Here is a 21599-nt window from a genome sequence, read left to right on the forward strand (position 1 = left end):
TTGAATAGTAAATAGTATAAAACTGACAAGCGTAGTATAATTTGTGTGATTATTGTATCTGTTACATTGGTTCAATTATTCAGTTTTATCTTTGGATTGCTATTTGATAGATCGTCAAAACAAAAGATTCTAAAAGAGTTCATTAATGGCACGAGGGAACCGATTGGGGATCAAAAATCGAAAGTGTACTGATCATAATAATTATCTTAATAAATAATTAATAATATTGTATTAATATAATTATTTTATTAATTAAATAATTAAATTAAAATACCGTCAAATTTATTTATTTAATTATTCTTAATTTTTGGCATTAAAATCAAAATTTTATCTATTTTAAAAAATTTTAAAAATTAAGAAAAACAACCCTCGCTTCGCTCGGGTCGTAAATGTTAGCGGCTGCTGGCAAACCCTTCGCTTCTTCAGCTTCTTGTTTTCTGCCATATAATAAATTATATCATGCTTCTGGCTACGCGTAGTTTATGTCGGCTGACTTAGCTGCAGGGAAGGAAATAAAAACATGGCCGCGACTTCATAGCAGACGAGTCTTACGTGTCTCACGCGCTTTTGATTGGAAATTTTAACTAAACGACGAATTTTCGGCCGGATAGGAAGAAAAATAGTATACATTACACAGGACGAATGTCGAAGGCCCCTTTCCGGCGGATCGCCCCCCTCGGCTGCAACCTCTCCGCCGGGAGGGAACTTATTCGTCCCTTGTAATGTAATGTACTATTTGTTTTAATTATTTCGGTTAAGCGTCGCAGAAAATGTAATTTCGATAATACTTGAAAAAACAACATTTTTTCTACGGAAACCGAGTGACTGCGACATTTGTTTATAAAAATGGTTATTAACAACACATATTGTTTATTCTTGATCAATCTTAAAGTTAAAAAAGGCCTTTAAAGTCAATTATAAATCAGTTTTGGTCAGAAAAAACAATCGAGCTGTGAGAAAAATACATTACAAATGAGAATTTGTTTATGAAAATGTTAACAACAATAGTAAATGTTAACTAATTTTTATTTTCTATTATAAATTATAAATCTTATGAGAAATCTTAGCAACTCGAGTCAAAATAAGAACTAGTTTCCGTAAAACAACTAGGAAAGATGGCTTTATTTTTTTATAAAAATAAAATTTTACAAAATAAAGAAATTATTTTATTTTTCATTAAATGGAAAAAAATCATATAAAATAAATTACTATACCTGTAAATTATTCCTTGATTGTGTAGATGCTGTAGAGCCAGAATTATTTCCGAAAGGTAAAAGCTGTGAAATAATAATTATTAAGATAAAAAAATATTTATTAAAAACCGAATTTAAAATAAAAATTATTTAATTATAAAAAATAAATAAAAACCTACCATGCAGTGTCTTCTAGAAAAATTCCCTCACGGTCTAAATACGTAAATAGTTCTCCTCCACATAGATATTCCAAAATTAGATATAATTTTCCTCCAGTTTGGAAAGCGTACATTAAATCAACGATAAAGGGATGCTGAAAGACATTTTTTTTTCGTATATAAATGATTATTTGATTCAAATATAATCACGAAAATTTTGTAAATTAAAAAAAAAAGAAGAAAAAGTGAAAATCCTGTTTTTTTTCTTTTCAATCACAATTAAAAAATATTTACAAAAATCTCTCTGAAATTCAGTTTTTTTAAATTCATTTTTTAATTGCGATTATAAAAAATAAGACGAGAAGAAAAGGCATTGGGCAGCAAAAAAACCATTGAAAAAATCTCGAACCCAAATTTTTATAAATTTTTTGGATCGTGATTTAAAAAAGAAACTTAAAACAGAAGAAACGCGATTCGGAGGTTGCCTACTTTTTCCTTCCTTTTTTTAAATATTTAAAAAATAAAAAACAGAGAAAAGAAATAGAAATAAAAATTCCATTTCCTACTTTTTTATTTCTTTTTTTATTGAAAAAAGACGTATGGCTTTTTTATTGTGATTAAAGAAATGTATAAAAAATATTTTAAAAAAATTGACGCGAGAACAAAATCGGGAAAGGGATTTGGAGATTTTTGGTTAAATCACAATTTAAAAACATTTATAAAAATTTTGATTCAAAATGGATTTTTGTAATTGTTTTTTATTTTTTTTTCAATTAAAATTTTTTAAATTAATTTATCAAAAGCAGAGGTAGAAAGAAAGCAATCTCGAATTTCCTATATGTTGTTTATTGTAATTTAAAAAAAAGGCAATCTCCAAATATCTGTTCTACTTTTTTTTATCTGGCCCTTTTTTAATTTTTATTTATTTTTTAAATCACGAAAAAAAAACATTTGCAAAAATCTAAATTTAAGAGAGATTTTTCTAAATGTTTTTGATTGTGATTAAAAAATCAATAAACACAGACAAGAGGCTTCTTTTTTTTTAATTAGAAAAATGAAAAACAAAGGAAACAAAAATAAGACAACCTTCAAAATCACTTCTTTTTTTCTCTTGTCTTTTATTTTATATATTTTTTTAACTCACGATAAAAAAACATTTTTTCTTATCTTGATTTAAAAAGAAAAAAATAGAGAATTAAAAAACATTTACAAAAATTTAGATCTATGAAAGGTCTTTATAAATGTACTTAATTTTTAATTTAAAAAAAAGGAAAAGAAAAGATAAAAACGAAAGAAGGGAAATTAAAAGTTGGCTTCTTTTTTCCTTTTTCTTCGATCAAACAAAAACAGAGAAGAAAAACTAAAAAACTATTTTCTTTTTTTTTTCGCAAATGTTTTTAAATTGTGATTAAAAAAATAGACAAGAGAAAAAAGGAAGGGGATTTGATGGTTGGTTCCTTTTTCTTTCCTAATTTTTTCATTAAAAAAAAAAAAGAAAAAAAAAAGGTCAATTTTAATTACCTCTCTTTTTGCATTCATTTTTTTTAAACGACAATCGAAAAAAAAAAATGAAGAAAATTTTAAATCACAGTCCCCTTTTTTTACTAAAAAAAAAGAAAAAAATTCTCAATTTAATTTTTGAAATTGTAATTAAAATTATTATTCCAATTTTTACCTTTACAGCTTCTAAGATATTTCTTTCTGCTTTGGTGTGTGCTGTGTCTTTTTGGTTTCGAATGATCGACGCTTTTCGTAATACCTGAAATTAACCATTTTTTTTCGTGTTGCTATTAAATTTTTGAAAAAAAAAAAACTTAAAAAATCTAGGAAATTTGCAGACCTTCATCGCAAAAATGCTTCCTCTGTCCTTCCCAGTGACTTTCCGAACTTGGAAAACTTTTCCGTATCCGCCTTCGCCTAAAATCTTGCATAATTCGAAATCCTGAGGACCCGTTTTTTCCTGACCAGGATTCACGTTTTGCTCAGAAAGTTGAACTCTTTCGACATTTTCGGATCTAAAAATGTCATTTCATTTTTTTTTAAAGGTTTCACGATAATAAAACAATTTATTAACATTCCTGGGAAATTTTAAACTGATTTTGAAAAATAAATTTTAAAAGAAAATTGACAAATCTTTTTAAATATTTTCAATTACTTCTTCAAATTTCGAAAAAGGTTTTGAAAGAATATATAGAAAGAGTTTAAAATATTCTAGAAGATTTCCAAAATTATTAAAACAGAATCTGGTAGAATTGGAGTAAATTTTTTTAATTTTTCATAATTTTAAGAAAATTTTGGCCAAAATTTGAATAATTTTAGAAGATATTACGCAGCTTTAAAGGTTTTAAAAATGGTTTTTAAATATTTGAAAAGTTCAAGAAATTAAAAGCAAATTTTGAACGACTTTTTTATTTGAAAAATTAATTTTTAAAACAAATTGAAGAATATTTCAAAACATTTACAAAGATTTCGACAAATATCGAAAAAAATCTGGATGATTTATAAGCAATTTCTTAACCTTAAAAGATTAAAAAAGATGTTAAAAATTATTTGGGATCGTTAAAAATTTTATTTTTTCTAAAAGTCCTAAGTATCTTCTAAAATGATTCGAACTCTTTCCTAAAATTTAATAAACTCCTGTAAAATTAAAAAATGATACTTTTTCGACATTTCCGAAATCATCTAAAATCATTTGGAATTCTCTCAAAAACCTTAGGAAAATGAAAATTCTATAATCTTAAGAACCAATCAACAAATAAACTCAAAAAATAAATATTCGTTCGAAATTTTTATCATGTATTCAAAATCATGAACCCCTTGAAATTATAATTTGAACAAAAAAGACCATTCAATTATTAGAAAAAATTTTATAAGGGCAACCTAAGCGTCAATTATAAAAAATATTTTAAGATATAATTTTTATTTCACCGTATTTATTTACATATTTATTTATTTTTTTCCGATTTCGGTAAATGCCGTAATTTTTATTAAATTTTAATTTATAAAAGCTCGTGACAAAAATATGAGATTTATTAATTAAAATTTTTATTTTTACATTCTTCAGTTAAAATAATAACATTTTCAAACAATAAAAATAAATAAATAAAAACCAAGAAAGATTTTTCAATCAATAAAGAAAAAAATCATATCCAAAATGTTAAGTGTTTAGGTCATAAATACGAATTAAAAAAAAAGTTGAAATTACAACCCAAAATTATGCACTTTCCAACAAAATAATTAAATTTTCGGCTAAAAAAAACGAGTTTTCAACAAAAATAGGTAAATTTTCAACGCAAAAGTGAAATAACTAAATTTTTAGCACACCAAAAAATTCATTAAAAAAAAAAACAATTTTCAATCTGATTTTTTAAATTTTAAACCAGAGAAATGATCTTTTATCTAAAATGATGCACCTTCAAACAAATTTTTATTTTTACTAAACAGTAGAATTTGCAACCCAAAAAATAAGTTTTTGACCAAAAAATAAAATTTTCAACAAAAAAGATCAATTTTTAGTCCAGAAGATTAATTTTCAACCAAGAAAAATTGAAGTATTATGTTGAAAATTCGTTTTCTTGTTCAAAAATTAAAAAAAAAGTAGTTTTAATATTTGATTGAAAGGTTATCTTTTTAGTCAAAAATTAGTCAATGACTATAAAAATAACATAAAATTTAAATATTTTGTTGACATTTTTTCCTGCTTGGTAGAAAATTAATGAAAAACCAAAATTAATCAATGAATTTTGGTATAACATTTTTATTGTTGTTAAAAAATTCCTTTTCTTAGTAGAAAATTTATTTCTTTGGTTACAAACTTGACTTTTTTGTTGGAAGTTCATGTATTTTATTAAAACTTAGTATTCTTGGATAGAAAACTAATAAGCAAAATTACTTCATTAAATAATTTTCATAGAAAATTAATTTTTCCTTTGGTTAAAAATTCAACAATTTTTTTGAAAATTTAAGTATTTTTTTCAAAGTTGATCTTTTTGGTAAAAAATTAGCCAATAAGCAAAGTTAAAAAAATAATCTTGGTAGAATTTTTGTTGTTAAAAATTAAATAAAATTACGCCTGCTTAGTTTGTTCAAAATTCCTTCTTTTTGTTGAAAATTCATTTCTTTAGTTACAAATTTAACTATTTTGTTGAAAATTCATGTATTTCGTTAAAAATTTTAATTTTTGGACAGAAAATTAATTAATTTAGGTAAAAAATTGAATTTTTCTTTGGTTAAAAATTCAACTTTTGTTGTTGAAAATTTACGTATTTTGTTGAAAGTTCATCTTTTTATTAAAAAATTAGCCAATAAACAAAGTTAAAAAAATAATCTTGGTAAAATTTTTGTTGTTCAAAATTGCGCATTTTAGTAGAAACTTTATTTCTTTAAATAAAAATTTGTACTATTTTTTTGAAAATTGATACATTTTGTAAAAAAAATCATTCGTTTTTTGCAGAAAATTAATAAATAACCAAAATAAATTAATAAATTCTGGTAGACATTTTTTGTTTCTTAAAAATTGCTTATTTTAGTTGAAAATTCCTTTCTTTGGATAGAAATGTAACTATTTTGTTGGAAAATCATGTATTTCGTTAAAAATTTGTATTTTTGAACAGAAAATTAATTAATTAATTTAGGTAAAAATGTATTTTTTCTTTGGTCAAAAATTCAATTTTTGTTGTTGAAAATTTAAGTATTTTGTTGAAAGTTCAACTTTTAAGTTTGTTAAAAAATTCCTTATTTTAGTTGAAAATTCATTTTTTTGGTTCGAAATTTAACTATTTCGTTAAAAAATTATGTATTTTTTTAAAAATTTGTCCTTTTGGATAGAAAATTAATAACCAAAATTAATTAATTTGGATAAGCAATTCATTCTTTCTTTTGTTAAAAATTAAACTAATTTTGTTGAAAATTTACATATTTTGTTGAAAGTTCTTCTGTTTGGTAAAAATTAGTCAATAACCAAAATTAAAAAAATAAGCTTGGCAGAATTTCTGTTTTTAAAAAATCTGCATTTGAGTAGTAAGTTAATTTCTTTAGATACAAATTTAACTATTTTGTTGAAAATTCGTCTTTTTTGGTAGAAAATTGATAAATAGGCAAAATTAATTAATTTTGGCAGACAATTTTTGTTTGTTAAAAATTATTTCCTTTGGTTCGAAATTTAACTATTTTGTTGGAAAATCATGTATTTTTTTTTTTTTAATTTGTATTTTTGGATAGAAAATTAATAACCAAAATTATTTAATTAATTTTGGTAAAAAAAGAATTTCTTTCTTTGTTAAAAATTCAACTTTTTTGGAAAATTTTAATATTTTGTTAAAAGTTCGTGTTTTTGTTAAAAAATTAGTCAAGAACCAAACTTAATAAAATAATTTTGGTAGAATTATTTTTTTAAATTCCGCATTTTAGCAGAAAAGTTCATTTCTTTATTTAAAAATATAACTATTGTGTTAAAAATTGATGTATTCTGTTGAAAGTTTGTCACTTTTTATACAAAATTAATCAGTAATGAAAATTAATTAATGAATTTCGTTGAAAACTACTTTTTTTTTTAATTCCTCATTTTAGGTAAAAATGCTTTCCTCTGGTTACAAGTTTAATTATTTTGTCGAAGATTCATTTCTTTGTTTCAAAATTGAACTTTTTTGTTGAAAATTCATGTATTTTGTTGACAGTTCATCTTTTCCATAAAAAATTAGTCAATAACCAAAAAAATCATTTTGGTACAATTTCGTTGATTTGTTAAAAATCCCGCATATTAGTAGAAAATGCATTTCTTTAATTATAAATTTAACTATTGTGTTGAAAATTTATGTATTTAGTTGAAAGTTCGTCATTTTTGATATAAAATTAATCAATAACCGAAATTTTGTTAAAAGTGTAATTATTTTGTTAATAAATAATCTTTTGTTTGAAAAAATCCTTACTTTAGTTAATAGTGTTTTTTTTTTAGTTCAAAAATTTAACTATAAGAAAGAATTATTTATTAAGAAAGAATTAAGAAAGATATCTTTTTGTTTAAAAATTCTATTTGTTCAAAGGTAAATTTTTATGTCGAAACTTTGATTTGACATCATTAAAATATTTAAAAATCTTTACTTAAAATATTTATTTTGTATTAAAATTTAAAAAACCAGGGAGCGAAATGGAAGAAGACGCAATTTTTTTTTTACTTTTCTTGAATTACATACAATAAAACTTTCAATAAATTAAATTAAAAATAAAAAAAATCTTTGAATTTGATGTATTAATTTTTGAACGAAATTCAGTTTTTAATGCATCGTCCGAGCCCTGAAATCGAATTTATTGTTAGTTTAATTTTGAAAGATCAAAAATTCGACATCGTCAAACGAACTTCGTGCCTTGCACATTTGGGTGACCTACATGTTATTAATAACAAAGTGGAGACTCATTGATGAAAATCTACTTTTGATATTAACTATTTTGATATCAGGGACATCAAATTTTATTCTCAACACTCTAGACTTTTCTATAAATAAAAAAACCCTGGAATATAGATTATAACTCGAGATTTGTTTTCATTTAAAAAAAATTCAATTTTAGGTAAAATTTTGACCTTTGGTATTAAACTGAAAATATTCACGAGGAAAATGGATTCGAACTAGAAATTTGAGTTAAAAGTACTAAAATAATCACATTAGAATGTCCAAAATCTGTACACTTTAAATTTATAATGAGATAATTTTCAACTTTCTAAAACTTTTAATACAATCCTGTCTTACGAAAAAAACACAGGTAAATAAAATTAAAAAAAAATTATATTTGAATTAACTCAATTTTGTTATTTTTTTCATTTTTTAAGGGGATTTTTAAAATCTATCTATATTTATATAATTGTGAAGAACATGAAGAGTTAAAAAATTTTTTAAATGATTTATATTTTTAAAATTATTCAGTTTTTAAATTTAGTAACTCTTTTGTTATTTCGTTAATTATTGCGGAAAACATGAAAACCGGTAGTTAAAAAAAAATTGTTTGGTTTTTTCAGTGAATAATTTATTTATTTGGTGATTTTTCAGATTTTTTAAATACGAGACTTTTTAAAAATGTTTTATTTATATCATTGTCAAAAAGACATGAAAACCGGAAATATATATTTTAATTTTAATAATTAAGAGACTTTTTAAGATTTCATTTCTTTATCTAATAATGAAAAAACAGAAAGACCGATGGTTTTTCCAAATTAAAATGTTTGGTTATCAAATTGTTGTTTTATTCATTCGCTTTTTTAACTGAAAAACTTTCTTACTATTTATTTAATTGAAAAGAATATGGAAATTGAGAATTATTTGTATTTTTTTCGTTTTTTTTTCTATAAATCATTTAGCTATTGTTTAATTGTGTAAGATTCATAATTAAGAGACTTTTTAAAAATACGTTTTAATTTATATACTGCTGAAAAAAATATTAAGATCAGAAGTTTTTCAGATTTCTTATTATTTTAGTTATTTATTTATATTAATTTGCTTATAATTAATATTCTTTTAAAAGATTGAATTGCGAAGAACCGGATTTTTTTTTACATTTTTTAGTTCATTATTTGATCAAAATATTCAGTTTTATACTTAAAAAACTTTTTTATTATTTGTTTAATTGCGACGATCAAGAAAACCAGGTTAAGAGCCTTTTTACTCAGTTAAGAGCCTTTTTACAATTGTGCTTTTATTTCTATAATTAATAAAAAAAACGAAGAATAGGAGTTTTTTCAAATATTTAATTATTTATTTTTTTAACATATTTACTTTTTCATTATGTAACTATTTTATTATTATTTATTAATTGCAAAAAAAATGAAAAACGGGAGTTTAAGATTTTTTTCTATAAATTATTTAGTTATTTTTGTTGATTAAGCGACACTTTAAAAATCTTTTTATTTGTATAATTGTAAAAAACGCGAAGACCAGGGTTTTTCCATTTTTGTCGTTAATTATTATTTATTTAATCACAAAGAATATATAAACCGGGAGCTTTTTTATTTTTTTTTAAATAATTTATTTAGCTTTTCCTATATTTTTAAAGATTTTAAATTAGACCTTTTAAAAATAGGTTTTTATTTAAATAATGACAAAAAACATAATAAACTGAAGTTTTTTTTTGTAATTTTTGATATTTTCCTATAAATCATTTAGTTTTTCAGTTTGTAAATTAAGGCACTTTTTAAAAATGTGTTTATTTATATAATTAAAAAAAAACAAAGATCGACTTTTGTCAAATTATTTATTGTTTAATATTTTTCAGTTTTTTAATCAAGAAACTTTTTTAATAAAAAAATTTAATTAAATTCAAATTCAAATTAATTTAAAGAAATATATTTTTATTTATATAATTATGAAGAATACATAGACCGGTTTTTTCCCAATTTTAATTAATTAAATTACAAGGAACATGAAAACCGGGAGTTTTTCCCTTTTTTTAAATAAATTATTTAGTTTTTTTTAAGTTTTTAAATTAAGGGCGTTTTCAAAAATACGTTTGAATTAAAAAGATGGAAAAATAATACAAAATCGGAGTTAACAAAATTTTTTAGTTTAAAATATTTCATGTTTTTAATTTTCCTTTTTTAATTCAGAAGCTTTTTTATTTATTTAATTGCGAGAAACATGAAAATCGGAAGTTTTTTCCCTTTTTTTAAAAAATAAATTATTGATTTATTTTTTAAGTTCTTAAATTAAGAGGTTTTTTAAAAATGCGTTTTTATAAAAATAATAACTAAAACTGAATACTGGAAGTTTAGACATTTTTTAGTTTTTCATATAAATGACATATTTTGATAGTTTTTAATTTTATTAGTAAGGGACATTTTTAAAAAAATTTTTAAAAACACTTTTTCATTCATATTATTCAAAAAAAATAAATGGATTTAAAAAAAAATTTTCCCGATAATTATTTAGATACTTTCTAATTCTTTTTATTTAAGGGCATGCAAACAAATATATTTTATTTATATGATTCTGAAGAACACGATGATTTTTTTTCTTCAAATTTTTTAGTTATTCATTTGTTAATCAAGAGTCTTTTTGAAAATACGTTTTTATTTAAATAATCACAAAAAACATCATACTCGGAGTTTTTAAATTTTTTTTTAGTTTTTTCTATAAATTATTTAAAGTTTGTAATTTTTTTATTCAGGGACTTTTTAAAAATGCTTTTATTTATCTCATTTTGAAGAACACAAAGACCAAGTTTTTTTTGTTCAAATTTTTTAGTTTTTTAATTAAGAAATTGGATTATTTAACTGTGAAGAAAATTAAAACCGGGAGATTTTTCCTTTTTTATATAAATTATCTATGATTACCTAAACTTTTTTTAAATTCACAGAGGCTTTAAAAATATTTTTTTATTTAAATAATGGCAAAAAACATAAAAACTCGAAGTTTTTAAGTTTTTTTTTAGTTCTTCCTATAAATTATTTACAGTTTCTAATTTTTTAAATTAAGGGAATTTAAGCAAATAAATGTTTTTATTTACATAAGTGTAAAGAATATGCAGAACATAAAAATTGAGTTATGCCAATTTTTAAGTTTTTCCTGTAAATTATTGAGATAGTTTAAAAAATTTTCTAATCAGGGGAATTAATTAAGTTTTGTAAAAATATTCATTTTTGAACATTTTTTACTTTTTTAATTAAGAAACTTTTTTAATTATTAAATTAGAAGAAAGTGGAAAATCGGAAGTTTTTCATTTATTTTATTTTCTCCAGTAAATTATTTTAAGTTTTTTATTTTATTATTGTTCAATGAAGGGACTTTTTAAAACTGTTTTTATTTATGTAATTTTTAGCATCATGAAGAACAGAGTTTTTAAAATTTTATTTAAGGTAGTTCTTTAATAAAGAAACTTTTTAATTTATTTAATTATGAGACACATAAAAATCCGGTTTTTCCCTTTTTTATATAAATTATTTATTATTTAAAATTGTTTTAAATTAAGAAAGGTTTGAAAAATATTTTTTTATTTCAATAATGGAAAAAAACCATTAAAACTCGAAGTTTAAAATTTTTTTTTTAGTTTTTCCTATTAATTATTTAAATAGTTTCTATTTTTTTTAATAAAGGGATTATAAAAAAAGTTATTCATATAATTTTGATTTGATCTTTATTTTTTCCTTGTTTTATAAATTATTGAGTTGCTTTTAAATTTTTTTAATTAAGAGATTTTTTATAATACGTTTTTATTAAAATCATGTCTGAAAATATAAAAACTGGAAGTTTTTTTTGGAAATTTTTAGGTTTTTCTTAAAATCATTTAAATAGTTTCTTTTCTTTTAAATAATGGGAAGAAAAAAAAAGTTTTTATTCACATAAATGCAAAGAATACACAGAATGTGAAAATTATTCCATTTTTGAAGTTCTTCCAGTTAATTATTTAGATAGTTAAAAATTTTTTTAATAAGGAGAATTTAAAAAAATAAACTTTTGTTCATATAAATGTAAAGAATACAAAGACCGAAATTTTTCAAATTTCTTTTTTTCGGTTTTTAAATTGAAAAACACTTTTAATTATTAAATTACAAGGAAAATGAAAAACGCATGTTTTTCTTTTTATGTACCAATTATTTAGTTGTTTTTTAACGTAGTGTTTCCTTTTTTATTAATAAATTATTTAGTTTAAAACAGAAAAAAAAGTTTGTATTTAAATGACTGTAAAGAAAACGGGGATAATTTTTATTCTTCAAATTTTTTAAAAGTATTTACTTATGTTTAGATTTTTAAATTAAGAGATTAAAAAAAAAGTTTGATTAAAATTATGAACAAAGCATAAGAACTGGAAATTTTTTGCAATTTTTTTCGGTGAATTTTGAAAAAAACCAAGACCAGAATTTAAAAATTTTTTGTTTAGTTATTATTTTTTAAATAGGATACTAGATTTTAAAATATTAAATATATTTAATTGTAAAGAACATGGAAATCGGAACTTTTTGCCTTCTTAAAAATAAATTATTGAGTTATTTCAATCATTTTTGTAATTAAGATACTTCTTAAAAAATAGGTTTTCATTATAATAATGGTTTCTAATTTTCTTATGAGGGACATTTAATAATAAAATTTATTTATATAATCGTGAAGCACACATAGACCAAGTTTTTTCAAATTTTAAAATAATTTCTTAAAAAAAATTTTCATTTTTCTAATGAAGAAACTTGTTTGATTCGTAAATTAGAAGGGATATAAAAACTGAGTTTTTTTCCTTTTCTTTAGTTTTAAATTAACAGACTTTTTAAAAATGTTTTTATTTATAAAATTGTGAAGAACACAATATTTTTTTTCAAATTTCTTAACTTTTAAAATTGAATTTTTTTTTAAAATAATGGAAAAAACATAAAAATAGAAGTTTTTTCCTTTTTTATATAAATTATTTATTACTTAAAATTTTTTTGAATTAAGAAAGTTTTAAACAGATTTTTTTAAATACGTTTTTATTAAAATAATGGCTAAAACATAAAAACTCTTAAGTTTTTAGTTTTTTCTACAAATCATTTAAATTGTTTCTAATTTTTTTAATTAAGGGAATTAAAAAAAAATTAAATAAACCGTGTTTTGAATTTTTTTTAGGTTTTCCGCGACATTATTTAAACTTTAAAAATTTTTTAATGAAGAGAATTAAAAAAAAATGTTTTTATTTATATAATTTTGAAGGTCGCGAAGACCAGATTTCTTTAAAAAAAAATTAATTGCTTACTTATTTAAGGAACTTTTTTATTTATTTAATTTTTAGAAACATGGAAAGCCACGAGTTTTTTTCTTTTTTTACTAAAATTTTTTTTTTAAGTTTTAAATAACGACAAAAATATAAAAACCCAGAGTTAAAATTTTTTTTAGTTTTTCCTACAGATTATTTATAGTTTTTGATTTTTTGAATTAAGGAAAATTAAAAAAATATTTTTATTTATATAATTTTTGAAAGCAGGAAGACCCGGGGTTTGAAACAAAAAATTTAATCACTTTTTTAATTAAGAAAAATTGTTTTATTTATTTAATTGCGAGAATCATGAAAATCGGGAGTTTTTTTTATAAAAAATTATGTTATTTTTTAAGTTCTTAAATTAGGAGCCTTTTTAAAAATACACTTTTATTTAAATAATGGCAAAAAACATAAGACTCGGAGTTTTTGCTAAATTATTTAAATAGTTTCGAATTTTTTTTATTAAAGGGAATTGAAAAAATAACCATTTTTCTTTACATGATTGTAAAAAACACGGAGATGATTTTTTTTTGAAATTTAAAAATTATTTTTAGAATTTTTATGTTTTTAAATAAAGAGATTTTTGTAAAATAAGTTTTTATTAAAATAATGGCTGAAACGTCAAAACGGGGAAAAAAATATTTTAGCTTTTTCGGTAAATTGTTTAGAGTTTTTCATTTTTTTAATCAAGGGACTTTTTAAAAATGTTTTTATTTGTGTAATTTTGAAGAACAAAAAGATCAGGTGATTTTTTTTAAATTAAGGTAATTTAAAAAAATATATTTTCTTAGTTGCTCAATTAAGACAATTTTTTATTTATTTAATTGTGAAAAGCATGAAAATAAGAAGTTTGCCCTTTTTTGTAAATTATTTTGTAATTTTTTAAGTTTTTAAAATAAGATTCTTTTTAAAATATATTTTAATTAAAATAATGGCTAAAACATAACTGAGAGTTAGAAAAAAAATTTTTGAGCGTTTTAAAAATATTTTTATAATTTTTAAGAACATGAAAACCAGTTTTTTAAAAAATTTTTAGTTGCTTAGTTACTTAATTAAGATAAGTTATTATTTAATTTCCAAAAACATGAAAATCAGGAGTTAGAAAATTTTTTTTTTTTAATTATTTTGTAATTTCTGAATTTTTTTAATTGAGAGATTTTGAGAAATACGTTTTTATTAAAATAATGGTTAAAACCTAAAAACTTGAAGTTAAAAAATTTTTTTGAACTTTTAAAATTTTTATTTATTTATATAATATTGAAGAACATGAAAACCAGTTTTTTTTTTTAAATTTTAGTTGCTTAGTTACTCAATTAAGAAAAGTTTTTATTTATTTAATTGCTAAAAAAATGAAAATAAGAAGTTTTTCCCTTTTTTTTGTAAATTATTTTGTAGTATTTCAAGTTTTTAAATTAAGATACTTTTTTATTAAAACAATGGCTAAAACATGAAAACTGGGCTTTATGTATATAATTTTTAAAAAAACGAAGACCAGGTTTTAAAAAATGGTTTAGTTGCTTAGTTAATTAAAAAACGTTTTTATTCATTTAATTGCTAAAAACATGAAAATCAGAATTGTTTTCCCTATTTTTTGTAAATTATTTTTTAATTTTTTCAAAATTATTAAAATAGGAATTTATTAAATAATATAAATATAAATAATAAATTATTAAAATAATGGCTAAAAAATAAATACGAGTAAAACAAAAAATTTTTTTTGAGCTTTTCAACAATTTTTTAATTTATATAATATTGAAGAATACGAAAACCAGGTTTTTAAAAAATAATTTTTAGTTGCTTAGTTACTTAATTAAGAAAAGTTTTCATTCATTTAACTGCTAAAAACATGAAAATAAGAAGTTTTTTCCTTTTTTTTTGTAAATTATTCTGTAATTTTTTAAGTATTCAAATTAAGATACTTTTAAAAAATACATTTTTATCAAAATAATCGTTAAAACATAACCGGAGTTTAAAAGAAATTTTTTTTGAGTTTTTTAAAAATGTTTTTATTTATATAATTTTTAAGAAAACGAAAACCAGTTTTAAAATTTGTTTAGTTGTTTAATTAAGAAAAACTTTTATTTATTTAATTGCTAAAAATATGAAAATCATAAGTTTTTTCATTTCTTTTTGTAAATTATTTAGTAATTTTTAAGTAAAAATAAATTTTTCTGCAAATGCTGTCAAAAACCATGCAAGTTTTTTCTAACTTTTTAGTTTTTTCTACAAATCATTTTGTTCAAAAATTTGTAAATTAAAGGACGTTTTACAAATGTTTCTATTTATATAATTTTAAAGAACAAAAGTATCAGAGTTTAATATTTTTTTTAGTTATTTATGCATTTAATCGCAAAGAACATGAAAATCGAGAGTTTCTTCCTTTTTTTAATAAATTATTTAGTTGCAAAAGACATGAATATTGGGAGCTTTTTTTGGATTTCAAAAATTGTTCTTAAAAATTATTTAAATAGCTTCTAATTTTTTTTTAATTGAAGAAATTTAAAAAAATAAATATTTTCTATTTATATGATTGCAAAGAACACGAAGATTAGTTCGGTTCTCAGTTTTGAGCGTTTTGAGTTTCACACTTGTTTTATTTAAGTTTTTCTTTTTCTAAAATAAAATCCCTTTTTAAATTTTCTCAATAGTATAAAATAAAAATCTTTTATTGAATATTTGCTAAGATCACGTGAAAACAGGCAGTTTCGTTCAAGTTTCAATCTGAAAACAGCTGTATTGAAAAAGTAAACAAATCCAAAAGGCACTTTAATTTTCAAGGTTGATGGCCTCAAAATTTCCTAACCTCAAAAACCTTTGCTTTACCTACGAAGTGAAATTCTAACCTAAAAAAGTTTGTGTACTTACTGAAGCATGGAATTAACATCAGGGCTCATGTCGTACTCCCCCTGGAAAATAAAAAACGTATTTTCCTACAGTCATTTGCTCAAAATCGCCATTCAATCTTCGTGAAAGGAAAAGGCTCTTTTTGGAGCATCTGGATTAAAATCGCGAATCCATTTTGCTCTGGAAAACGTCCATTCATTTAAGGAATTTACCTCTTTGAGTTCGATAACGTCGTCATCGGATTCATCCTGATTTGTGTTTTTATTTTCCTCCTCGTGAAGTTCGATATCGAATACACCAGCCATGCTTTCGTACTTTTGTCGCGAAATCACTCACATTTACACAAAATGCAACTTGTATGCTTGTACTTGATCTCACTTGATTGATCAGCTGTCACGTGTTTTGCAACCGATTTTTATCAGAATAAATCGGAATCAAGAGAAAATTTCGATCGAGAGTAGATAAAAATAAGGGACTTTTTCGAATCAACAAAAATCCCGTCTTTGTCTTTCAGACACTTTTCCAGTTTTCCCTTTCAACGCTTCCAACTTCTGAGCAGTTTAGCAATTCTCAGTTGATTTTTCTCTTCTATTTTCCAACTTCCATTATTCCATGGGAAGAACAGGAAGAAGTGGCAGGGATGGAAAAGGTGATGGTGGTGGGGGAGGGGAAAGAAAGAATTCGAAATTATTAGATATTAAGTGCGAAAAACACATTTTTTTGAAATTTAGTTTAAGGAGTTTTGGGAATGTCATATTGTCAAAGAAATTTGGACAACAAAGAAAAAAAACAGTTGTCGCTTGTTAAAAATCTTCTCTGAAAGATTTTAACATGTAATCATTTGAATTTCAGATTGGATAGAAGAAACAGACAGGGCTGAGAACGTATAGTTTTCTATTTTTTTCGGGGTAGTTTACCACTCACCAGAGTGCGCGATCTGTTCGGGTACGAGTTCTGTGAAAATTTAAATTTAATAAATCATAAATCGAATTTTTTAAACAAATAATTATTAAAAAATTATAGTTCACTTGTAAAATAAAGCGAAAGAGTAAATTATTTAGTTTGAAGAGAAGAAATATAATATTTAAAGTACTGGTCACTTGTTCGAATTTCAACAAAATGATGAGTTTACAAACAAGAAGATTAAGTTTCTACTAGAAAGACAATTTTTCAACAAAATACACAAATTTCCAAATAAATATAAAAGGCTCTGATGAAAAAGGTTAAATTTTCAACTAAAAAAATTAATTTGCAACCAAAAATGGAATCGCGAAATTTTCAGATGAAAAAATAAACTTTTAAACAATATATACAATTTGCAACAAAAGAAGCGAATTTTTAACTTAAGAAGAACACACTTTCGACCATAAATAAAATAAATAAATTTTCTGTTAAAAAACATTAATTTTTAACAAAAAAGCGAATTTTGCAATATAATAATTGTATTTTCAGCCATAGAAATGCATTGTCAATTAAAGAAATGAATCTTCAACCAAAAACATCACTTTAAAAAAAGGAGTTTGATTTTGACACAAAATAATGCCAATTTTTAACAAAAATTTAATATGTAGTTGATATTCCAAACAAACAGATATTTTTATATCTAATAAAAAGCAGTTGAATTTAAAAAAAAAAAAACAATATTTATATGTAATACTTAATAATTAGGTTTCAAAGTTAATTTTTAAAGAAAAAACATCAATAAAATAGTTGAATTTGAATCGAAAGGAATGAATTTGCAACTAAACAACATTTATAAACACAAATGACATAGTTTACTTTTCAGTTTAAAAAATAACTTTGAGCCGAGAAAAGGAAGGTTTGAACGAGATAGTTAAATTTTGAAAAAAATGAATTTTTAACAAAAACAAATTTTTAACAAAGTATTTACATTTTTAACCAAAATAATTAAATTTGCATACAAGAAGAATGATTTTCTACAAAAACAACTTATAATTGAATGGTTGATATTTCAACCAAAAATAAACCAAAAAAAACAGAAAAATTTTCTACTAAAGAAAAGAAACTTGACCCGATAAAATTTTGGTGACAAACATTTGAATATCTTAACTGTGGTTAGTTTTTTTTGCATAGTTCTGAATTTTACAAATATAACATTATTGCTTACTGAAAGAGCGTATCGAGGTAGAGGATTTTAAAAGTTTTTTATAGTTAAATTTTCATCTCAAAAAATAGATTTCTGTTAAAAAAATAAATTTTCATTTGAATATCTAATTTTCAGCCAAAAAGAGTAATTTTCCAAGAGAAGAATAATTTAACAAAATGAATGAAATTTCAACCAAATATTTGAATTTCTAAAGGAGCCGTGAACCTAAGAGTTAAATATTCTGCCGAAAAAATGAATTTTGAACCAAAAAGAACAATTATTCACCAAAAAGGTTAATTTTCTACCAAAAAAGAGCAATTTGCTATCAAAAACAATGATTTTTTTAAATTGTTAAATTTTTAATGGACTAATTTTATAATTAATTTTTTACTTTATCCAGAGATTAAATGTTGGTATTATATTCCAATAAAATAAGTTGCTTCTTTTTTCATAAACTACATGTTTGAAATTTCGCGCTCGTTTTCCATAGTTCATTTTTCCAGCGGTGCCGCCGCTAAATGCCAAAGCCTTTTTCATTTGCCTTTAACATGTGATAATAGCATAAGTTTACCGCATTCTACGTTATGCTATTGTCACATGTTCGTGTGAGATAAAAAATGTGTTTGGCAAACAGGTGGATGAACCTTTATATATATCCTTGATCTAGGGTGGCGTCCCATGATTACAGAATTGCGTTGCGTTTTGCATAATGCATCAAATCACTAGACATTTCAGCCAATTACATAATACATCTCTAATACATCTCTGAATAACTAGGAGGATTATTAGTGGCTAAAATGTCTAGGGAATTGACGCATTACACAAAACGCAACGTAATTCTGCAATCATGCGAAGTCACCCTTAATGAGGGAGCTTACCCCTCACCAGGGTTATCAATCTGATCGGGTCTTAGTTCTATAAAAATTCAAATTTAATATATGAAAAACAGCTTTTTGTATACAAATTAATTATAAAAGTATATAATTCACTCGTGAAATAGAGACAAATTGTCAGTCATTCAGTTTGAAAATTAAAAAATATATATTTTGTGTACGGTCAGTTTTTCTTGCTCAGTTCTGAATCTCACAAATATAACATTATTATTAACTAAAATAACATTTCAAAGTACAAGTTTTCAAAAATGTTCTATATTTTTTATAGCGAATAATAAAGAAATAAAACAAATTTCTCCATTCCTTCGTCACTGACCGGGTACTGCAGCATAAAACATCTAAATTCCACTTGCATAACACCACTTAAAAGTTAAAATAGAACACCCTCATCATCCCGAGGAAAAATTTCCACCGGCAGATTGAACTTCGTCATTCTCACATAATATAATTAAATACTTTCTTTATTTCAAAATAGTAGCCGGCACGCACACGAGTTGTTTACGTCTGCTGCGACTGTTGGGGACGCCTCTTTGTTTGAAACAATCTAAATCGAATACTCGACACGCTTGGAAAGTTGCAATTCAGATTCTTGGAAAAACAAATTCGCATTATTCAGTCACGTGGCCTACGAAAATTGCCACGATGCTAACAATTGGTTAGTCGCCGTTTCGTGAAATTTGAATTCTTTGTCTGAAAATGTATTATATTTTAATTTAAAAAGAAACTTTTATAAAAATGTAAAATATTTTTGTTCTTTATTATAATGCAGCAATAAGTGTTTTGATGTTTGTTTTGAACAGCAATTAGAATTTTTTCTCTTTTGTTGCGGATGTTTGGTAACGACATTGGCCAATACCTGCGTGTTTCTCTAGGCATGTGGGCTGTTCATCCAAAGATATTATAAGCATAGATCAGGGGTGTTGCGAATATTCGAATCCGCATCCGCAATTGCGGATGTTCCGCATGAATTTAGACATCTGCATCTGCATCCACATCCGCATCAATCGATGCGGAATTTTCGCGGATGCGGATGTCGATCTGCTACCCAAGAGCGGCCAACAAGTAACGATATGTAAAGAAAGTGGGCGTGGCAGAGTGGCGCGTGCTCGCTTTCTTTCGCTGATTGAGCCATATGAGGGCGACGTTTTGTTTGTTTTGGTTTCGTTATCGTCGTGACTTGACTCATGAATTTCATTGCGCATAATTAATTACCTAATACGGTCTCTGAAAACCGAGCTTATTGTGTTTTGTGTGTGTGTGAAATTGATCAATATTTCGTGTTTGAATACTGAGTGAAAAAGTAAATAATGACGCCACCACTAAAAAGCAATATCTGGACTTACTTTAAATTAGACAGAAATAATTCGGAGAAGTCTGAGTGTAAAATATGTGGTAAAAGTTACTCGCGGAAGGGGCGTACTACTACTTCCTTGAAAAATCACCTGAAATCAATGCACCCGGAAGAGTTTCTTCTATTCGAAACCGCGAATAATGAGAACAAGATGAAGAAAAAAAAAAGATGATGCAGGTATGTAGTTGTATTTGAAATATTGGAATAACGAATGTACAGTAGGATGGTCCAAAAATGCATTACAAAAATTTTTTTTCGAATTTTTATGCAAAACGCCCGGAAATTTGTTCGAATCCACAAACAAACAAATAAATTTTTTTTTTCTTTGTTTTAGATAAAATTGTAACTCCTTTACAAGAAGCCAAGAAACAGCTTTCGTTGGAGGAAGCGCTACAAAAAGAAAAAAAGTGGAAATTTAACAATAATAATTCGAAAAAGATTGATAAACTTATTGGAGAAATGATAGCGCTTCAAAATTTACCATTCAACATTGTGGAGGGAGTTGGATTTCGCCGTCTTGTGCAAGAATTAACTCCGAAATATAATTGTAGAGGACGCATTTTTTTTACTGATTTCGTGTGCAATGAATTGTATGAAAAAGTGGCTGGGGAAGTTAAAGAAATGATTGGAAACTATGATTATATGTCATTTACTTCAGATATATGGACAGATCCCAGTTCAGGTGCTTCTTTGCTTAGTCTGACTTGCCACGGAATATCAGATAAATTTGAGCGATCGTCAATTGTATTAAAATTCGAGACTTTTGATGACCGTCATACTGGTGACATAATTGCAGAAAACTTCAAGACAATGCTTGCTGAATGGAATATTTCAACTGAAAAAGTCCATTTCATAGTACGAGACGAGGACTCCAACATGAAAAGAGGTATGCGATTAGCGTTGTCAGATGACTTAGATTGTACCGTTCATAAGATGCAGATTACTATAAGACATGGTTTACAATCACAGGAAAACATAAAAGACGTCAAAGAAAAATGTAAAAAAATTTCAACTCATTTTAACCATTCAACTATTGCTCAAAAGCAACTTGAGAAAATTCAAGATAGGCTAAATCAACAGCATTTGAAAGTATTCCAGGATTGCGTGACGCGCTGGAATAGCACAGACTACATGTTTGAGCGTTTTACTAAGATAAAAGATGCTTTGAGCCTTTACGCAAATGACAACAAAATGGAATCAACTTTTCCAGAAAAGTGGAGAGTAATAGAATGTTGTCTTGAACTACTAAAACCTTTTGAAGAAGCCACTCATGAAATGAGTAGCTCACAGGCTCTCATATCATCTGTGATTCCCATCATTCAAATGCTTCTTAAAAAACTTGACGACTAT

General features: G+C 23.8%; 2 protein-coding genes across 2 annotated transcripts in view; one reads left to right on the forward strand and one right to left on the reverse strand.

Annotated features, from left to right (window-relative positions):
• Window positions 1–16525, reverse strand: part of LOC117172170 (ribosomal protein S6 kinase beta-1) — a 44431-nt gene extending 27906 nt beyond the window's left edge. The window contains exons 1-6 of the mRNA XM_033359998.1: window positions 16111–16525; window positions 15920–15960; window positions 3192–3366; window positions 3027–3110; window positions 1373–1506; window positions 1215–1277 (exon numbers count right to left, since the gene is read on the reverse strand). Coding sequence (XP_033215889.1) covers window positions 1215–1277; window positions 1373–1506; window positions 3027–3110; window positions 3192–3366; window positions 15920–15960; window positions 16111–16203 — 590 coding nt within the window. The 5' untranslated portion in view covers window positions 16204–16525. The remainder of the gene's footprint in view (window positions 1–1214; window positions 1278–1372; window positions 1507–3026; window positions 3111–3191; window positions 3367–15919; window positions 15961–16110) is intronic.
• Window positions 16526–20205: 3680 nt separating this feature from the next.
• Window positions 20206–21599, forward strand: part of LOC117177880 (zinc finger BED domain-containing protein 4-like) — a 4897-nt gene continuing 3503 nt past the window's right edge. The window contains exons 1-2 of the mRNA XM_033368935.1: window positions 20206–20290; window positions 20584–21554. Coding sequence (XP_033224826.1) covers window positions 20206–20290; window positions 20584–21554 — 1056 coding nt within the window. The remainder of the gene's footprint in view (window positions 20291–20583; window positions 21555–21599) is intronic.

This window comes from Belonocnema kinseyi, chromosome 1 (assembly GCF_010883055.1).
Source record: "Belonocnema kinseyi isolate 2016_QV_RU_SX_M_011 chromosome 1, B_treatae_v1, whole genome shotgun sequence".
Lineage (NCBI taxonomy): Eukaryota > Metazoa > Arthropoda > Insecta > Hymenoptera > Cynipidae > Belonocnema > Belonocnema kinseyi.